We start from the raw sequence: 7,305 nt of genomic DNA on the forward strand, positions 1-7,305 counted from the left end.
AAACAATAAAAAACATATTGAATTTTTTTAAATTAAACGAATCTGAATATTGACAAAAAAAAAAAGAGCAACCAAATTTGAATTAGGTCCTAATTAAAGTGTAATATGTTAATGAATAAATAATGTTCTATTTTATTTTAGGCCATGCTAAAATCACTACCCCACTTTCTTAAATTATTGCTTACATAATGTATGTTAATTTGTTTCTATGTAAATGTGTATATATAACACAATTATTCATATTGATTTATTCATTTGGCAAATGTTTTGATCCGAAAGTGATTGGACGTGGAATAACAAGTACTATGTATTATTAATAATTAACATACAAAAATCATTATCTATCATTGTGTTACAATAATATAAAACGTTTTACATTTTATTTCACGTTTATAATACACTCATCGAAATTTTAGACTATAATTTAGGAATAGATTCATTTTTATGGGAAACATGTTACTATTTTTTTTATTTGGTTTTGAATATCACATAAGAATTTCCTTTATTAAAAAATTACTAATAAAGCTAATTGTTGTTAATACTTAATTTTGCCAGCTTTCAAAAGAGATCTTGTAGATCTTTACGTATTTGTTTTAAATTATATATATAAAAGATATTTATTTGTACACACATTTTTTTTTTTTTTTTATTCAATATATCATTATAAATCTTTTACTCCAAAATAATGGTGTAATTTAATAACTTTCAAATATATATTATTTTTTTAATATCTAAAAATAACTATTTCTTAAATAGTAATATATATAATTAAAATTAGATTTATAAATTCAAATGTTAATTGAAAGTTTGATTTCCAAACAGGATCTAACCCGAATCAAGAGTGACCAAGAGAATCAGATCCCAAATAAGGGTCGAGAGTTAGAAGTCAAGTCAGGATCAAGAGTCGAGTCCTAAATCAGAAATTTTGGATCCAAATCGGGTCATGAGTTTTTTAAGTAACAACTGACATTTGAATAAAATTTTAAACGCAGTTTTTTCCGTCTTGGGGAATTGTTAATGGCGACTTCTCCTCAGTCCGTCTTCAATGTGTTCGTCTATGGCAGCTTATTAGCTGACGACATTGTTCGTGCTCTTCTCAAACGCGTCCCTCCTTCTAATCCTGCTATCCTCCACAACTTGTAAGTTTTTTATTCTAATTAAAATCATCAATGGATCCATTTGTACGTAGAAAATGAGGGTAAATGCGTTTTTTCTTTAATGGGTATTGAGAATTGGCACAATTTTTTAAGCAGACAAATTGGAAATCTAATGGGTATTGGGAAGTTGTGGTTCTAGTTTCGAATTGGTTGTTACATATTGTACTGTATTGTGTTGATGAATAGAGTGTTTGAATAGGTTGTATCGTTTTCCATTGTTACATAACGCCACACATGAAGCAATTTGAAGGACAAACTACAGGGTAGAAGTGTTATAAAAAGATAGTGTAAAGGAAAAAGTAGGGTTATTAGATACTATTCAAAGATAAAATGAGAAGAAGAAAATAAGGTAGCCACACAATCACACCAAATTGGTTCTTACGTAAAATGGGATTTTAAAGATGGATTTAACGATACGATACGATACGAAGTAATAATCAAAACAAACATTGTTCATTAAACTAGCAATGCAATACAATACAATACAATAGGTAACAACAAGCGAAACAAGTTAAAGATTTGAAATTTATGGGTTTTGGACCACAATTTGTTTTTGCTTACTACATTTTCATTATATCAAGTGAATTCCTTAACATAACTACAATGTTTAAGCCAAAGCTACGAGGTTCTGTCAAATCTATTGTAGCTCTGCCATTGGTGATGACTACTTGAACTTGAGTCTTGTGAATTTGAAACTGGTTATATGAAATTTCATGCAACTGATTCTGCTCGTGTTTAGTTTTCTATGAGATTGAGCTACCTTCAGCATTGTTTTCATATTGCTTGGAAATGACTAATGAGACCTAATAGTGACAATGACTAAGCTAGTCGAGCTCAACTGTTTGAATCCTAAATCTTCATCTAGCTCCATTTGGGGCTGTTTAATTTAGTTCTGTATAAATTATAATTTTAAGTCAAATCAAGAGTTCTCAGACACTGGAGCTCTCTATGTTTTCTATTGACATATAAAACGCTAAACAAACTGATAAGACTCATAATTATAAAAATTCCTGACAAATACCGGATCTTATGTGTACCAATATGACTACATGAGAACTTTAGTAGATGTTTGGTAATGGATTTGCTTTAGTTTTGGTTGTATGCATTCTCAAGTTGTGTTTACCTGTTACCTAAATGCTCAGTAGTGGGATTTCTTTTCCTGTTTTGCGTGTGTGCAATGCCAAGTTGGTGTTTAGTTGTTGTGTGCATTGTTTCCCCCGGTGATAGAGGGATATATTTTTCTAGTATTTTGCTAGCGGTGACCGCTGATTCTGTTATTTTGGTGCAGTCATAGGTTTAGCATCAAAGGGCGTGTTTATCCTGCCATTCTACCAGTTGAGAACAAAAGAGTTAATGGGAAGGTTTGTTGAACTTTTAAATATTTTCTTTTCTTTTGTTGTAGAGTTTCCTTTTTACGTTTTTTTGTGTATTTATCTTTCTTTGTAGAGCATTGACAGGAAGGTCTTTTGAAGCATCCTACTTTGTTATTGTAGAGCATTTACAAGCATTGTGGCTGCAAACATCAATTCTCAACTTTTCCTTTAATCATTTTTCTCCATACGTGTGATGATAACCTTATCAACAAGCATTACATGCTTAGCCATTGAGCCCTTGCTCTTAGTAAGTCATAAGATAGCTTATATGTACTCTAGCTTGATGATTTCAATGGTGAATGGAAGGATGGATTGAGGTCAAGGCACATTGCATATAGTTTATAATTAACTACTAGAAGTGAGAACAAATTACTGATACAGTTCTTTGTCATTGAGACCTCTGAAAATTTTGGATCTATCCCTCCTGCAGATCTTCTAAATATGCTTGTTCTAACAAAATTGCAGGTTCTTTTGGATATCACTGTTCCTGAATTGAATATCCTGGATGCATTTGAGGACGTTGAGTATGAAAGGACGACTGTTGATGTTTCCCTGATGGTATTGATTCACTGAAGTTCTTAAAAAATGTGGCATTTATGTGTATTCTTTTTTATGGCTCAACTCTCAAGCACGATATGGAGCATGAGTCGATCTTTTTGATAGTTCAAATGTTCCTATTTGTTGGATCTACTGAACTATTCGTGGGAGATAATTACTTCTGTGGACTTATTGAGGCAACTGATAAATTACTAAAAAGGATACCACGTTATTAAGTTTCCTTAGTGTTGTGTTCATTAAGCACTGTAGTGAATTCTGCTCTTGCTAGAGTACTTGCATTTACACCTACGTGTCCTATATAATGCTTTTCTATTTAATTTTTGAGCTTTTATACCATTGTTTCCTCATAGGTTTAGAGTTTAGTTTCAGATTGACAAAATGAATATTCTAGTTCATTGTAGATTATGGTTTTTAGGGCAGGTTTGTAATGAAATAATGATGACCATGAAGGACTATAACTTTCGTGGAAAAACCCTCGTATTTCAAATATTTTAATGTTAGTGCATGATCAATTTATGTTTTGCTTTCTCTCCACCCCCCCTCCCCCCTCACCTTTACTAAAATCTACAGTGATTTATTTGGGATCACTAGTTTGTTTGATTGTGGCATGAACTTAGTGTGATAGTTTAATTTATTTTCATTTTTGCAATTTTATTCAGTTTTTATAAAGTATGTCTTCGTTTTGCAGGATAGGTCCAAGACATTGCAGGTTGAAACATATGTTTGGGTTAACAAGATGGATCCAGATTTACATGGGGAATGGGACTTCGAGGTAAATCTGAGAGCTCATATATCTGCCTCTCCCTTCATTGCTTGTTGTACTAATATATGAAGAAGGGATATACTTTTTTTCTGTCCCGTCTTCGTTTCTTTTCATTTCGATTGGACTGTGCATTTAGAAAATGCATTATGTTGCGGGGTTATATCTACTTTTTTGGTTGCCTGATCTTAAGCCCAAAGTAGGTGGTGGGATTTGGTAAAAAATTTACAAGCATATAATCTACATATCTCTGCCTGTGAGTAGACCAGGAACTGAACGTGTCTCTGCATCTGCGTATAATAGGATAGTGTGAGATCTAGAACAAAATTGTGGAAGATCCATGTATGGATTCAAACACAGGAATCTTGGCCTCTTACCATTCCTTCCCCAAGTGGTTCCAATAGAGTTTTGTTGTGGCTGTGTCATAAGTTACCAACATATAAAGTCTTTGTTTACTGTAGAAACAAAATCTACAATGTAATCGTATATAATTTAGGACTTGTTAGGTATGTGTAATCTCTTACTTTTTTATGCTCTTTGAGCCATTTTGGTAAAAGTTCCTCTTTATTGCTTTTCTTTTTATTCTACATTTCTACTCAATGAACTTGCTTCCTCGTAATGTCAAGAGTGCATGAGTCGATATTATTCCATTCGAAATCCTTCCCGATACCTCCCAAGGAGGCTCTGGTGCATCGGATCAACCAAAAAGGAAACTAGGGAAAAATATGCTAGAGTATTGCTGTTCAACGGACAATGTTGAGAAAATTTGAGTTCTTGGGATTTTGGGTATAACAAAATCTGATTTTTTTTGAGAGATTTAAAGGCTGACTATCAAACCTTCGTAAAGCTTCTCCATTGAACTCCAAAGACATAGGAGTCTATTGCCAAAGTTTAGGCCAACTTAAATTGATATCTTGTCTTCACATTTAACAATTAAATCCATTTCTTGTGTGTTAATAGAGATAAACTTTTAAATACCCCAGATTGTATAGTCTTTATTCTTCTTTTTTAGATTATGTGCACCCAAAATTCAAGAAAAAACAAGTGCACTTAACCCTTGCTGGATAACAACAGTTCTCTAGCATGCCTCATGTTTCCATTGTGCTGCTTTATACTTTTGAGTTTCAACATCTATCTTCCAATAAGCCTTTACTAATTCTTCCACGATTTTTTTATATATATAAACAGTTTTCATTTGAGCTTGAAAATATTCATAGTTTTCTCCATCAATTGGACTAATGGAGTAACTTTGTTGCTGATTGTTCTGTAGTAGCTTCAGTGAGGGATTTTATTTTTGTCACTTTAGAGAATCGAAAAGTGAGAATTCATATAGCTTCACCCAGCTTGCTTCGAGTTGAGGCACAGTTGTTTTACTTCAGTAAATGGGAGGATTGGGAGTAGGAACAATATTAGGGGCCCATAGCCCTCGCACCAAATTATGTGCATGTGTGTGTGCTAGCAGTGGCGTAACCACACTTGTCCAAGGGGTGTCAATTGACGCCCCTTTGTTGGAAATTACCCTGTATAGATAGGTTAAACAAATTTATGGTATATATATACTATATGTTGAATCCCCTTGACTTCTTCGTGTATTTATTTCTTTATATTTTTACTATCATGGTTCCGCCATTCTGTGCTCGAGAGAGAATTATAGAGAGTGAAAGTTGCTTCCTCTTAACTAATGTTCTGTAAAAGCAAGTCCTTAATTTTTTCTGTTGGCCTATGGAAATGCTTTGTAGGAATGGAAAGTGTTGCACAAGGGAGACTTCTTGAAAATGACAATGGGATTCAGTGAAGAAATGGAACTACCTGAATCAAAAACAAGAGTGGCAACTTGTGAATCCTTCTATGCACAGGAAGAGAACAAGTCCAAACCTTGATATAGCTGTAGTTGATAGTGGAGACAAAAACAGTCGGTGATTTTTTCTCATATGTTCTAGTCTTGGTGGACAGTGCTACTTGGTGCTTGTTGCTGGCAGAAATATTGTTAATAAAGCAACAAAGGCTAAGCCACCTCCCCTCTTCATCCACCAAAAGAAAATACTAATAAATTATAGAGGGCAATTGAGCTCAGTAACATGGATATGTTCAGTTTGCACTGCAGAATATTGCTGCAATGCTTTTTAACCCTTTGGTTGCATAGGAGTGATTATTTTTCATCTTATGTTATTCATAGGATCATTTGTAGATAGTATTTTCCAAAAAAGAGTAGCATCTATTGTGCTTGTGCTCTAACTCTTTTTTTTGTTCCCTCCCGATATCCCGTACCCATATTGGGTCCCTTATGAATCTGAATCCGTGTTGTGTACCATGACCTATTAAAGGAGGAACACTTTTTATTATAATTCTTCTTTATGTCTTTGACGAACCCAAAACATCTGATTATGGGTAAATAGATACTATTCATTCCATCACAATCTCCGAGTGGTACTTGTGCTCTAACTAAAGCAAATACATATGTGATTTAAGAATGGATTGAATCAATATGCAATTTCCTTGCCTACATAAATTTATTTATAATAAGGGAAAATGTGTATCCAAGTGGCGTCGCACTTTTGAAAGACTTCAAATTTTCTTTTTGTCATTTCAATGTACCCGAAAATATATGAAGTACCGATAAGGATTGGTGTAGGGCTAAGTACTCTTTCATCCTTAACTAGAAGTTTTGAGTTTGAGTCCCTTTGGGTACAAATTGATTTTGTTAGGGAGCACTTTACTGGACATCGAAACAAGTTATAAGTTGTTTTTCAAGTTTAAAATTCAAGTTCAATTTGAAAATTTTATAACCAAACATTGATGTTCAAATAAAGTGGTTAGGTCACTCTTCTCTTCTATTGGGGACATGTGATTTAGACACAAAAGAACTTGATTATACAAGTTATGGCACATATTTAGCTTATCGAAGACATGACCTTGAATAAGAAGATTATTCCTAAGTGATTAGGTCACTCTTCTCTTCTATTGGGGAAATAGCCAATTCCCTCACTTCAATTTTCAATGACTCAATATAATGCTCATTTGACTATCGCATAGGTAAAGTGTTTATCGGTGGATGAGACTAAAGTAGCACATTAGTAGATAGTAATGCATCGTTTCACTTTCCCACATAATAGGCTTGGTGGTAGTTTGATGCACCATACCTATTTCTTCTTTCATACTAACCGTTAGGGGTGTTCACGGTTTGGATAAAAACCGATCCAAACCGAAAAACCAAACCAAACAGATAAAATAAAATCGATTTTATTTGGGTTTGGTTTGGTTTGATTTTAGATTTTTGAAAACCGATAGTATTTGGTTTGGTTATATTTTTATTAAAAAAAACCCGAAGAAATAACCGAATCGAACCGATGAATTATATACATATATTTTATTAATATACATACTTAATATATTATTTTTATAAACAATTTTAAAGATCTTATACATATTTTCATTAAAATTTCTTTATAATTTACTT

General features: G+C 33.1%; 1 protein-coding gene across 1 annotated transcript; it reads left to right on the forward strand.

Moving 5' to 3' along the window:
• The first annotated feature begins 950 nt into the window (after positions 1-950).
• LOC102601297 (AIG2-like protein) lies at positions 951-6,187 on the forward strand. The gene is made up of 5 exons (XM_006356965.2): positions 951-1,139; positions 2,446-2,518; positions 2,996-3,088; positions 3,777-3,860; positions 5,588-6,187. The coding sequence occupies exons 1-5, from the start codon at positions 1,018-1,020 to the stop codon at positions 5,726-5,728; spliced, it is 513 nt and encodes a 170-aa protein (XP_006357027.1). The 5' UTR covers positions 951-1,017; the 3' UTR covers positions 5,729-6,187.
• The last annotated feature ends 1,118 nt before the right edge of the window (positions 6,188-7,305 follow it).

The sequence above is a fragment of the Solanum tuberosum genome, unplaced genomic scaffold (genome assembly GCF_000226075.1).
Source record: "Solanum tuberosum cultivar DM 1-3 516 R44 unplaced genomic scaffold, SolTub_3.0 scf00240, whole genome shotgun sequence".
Taxonomy (NCBI): Eukaryota; Viridiplantae; Streptophyta; class Magnoliopsida; order Solanales; family Solanaceae; genus Solanum; species Solanum tuberosum.

Bases quoted from the DNA above. Each gene is read 5' to 3' on its own strand.
- LOC102601297 (XM_006356965.2), top strand. From the start codon at position 1,018: ATGGCGACTTCTCCTCAGTCCGTCTTCAATGTGTTCGTCTATGGCAGC. The intron at 2,519-2,995 runs GTTTGTTGAACT...ACAAAATTGCAG, and splicing joins ACAAAAGAGTTAATGGGAAG to GTTCTTTTGGATATCACTGT. The intron at 3,089-3,776 runs GTATTGATTCAC...TTCGTTTTGCAG, and splicing joins CTGTTGATGTTTCCCTGATG to GATAGGTCCAAGACATTGCA.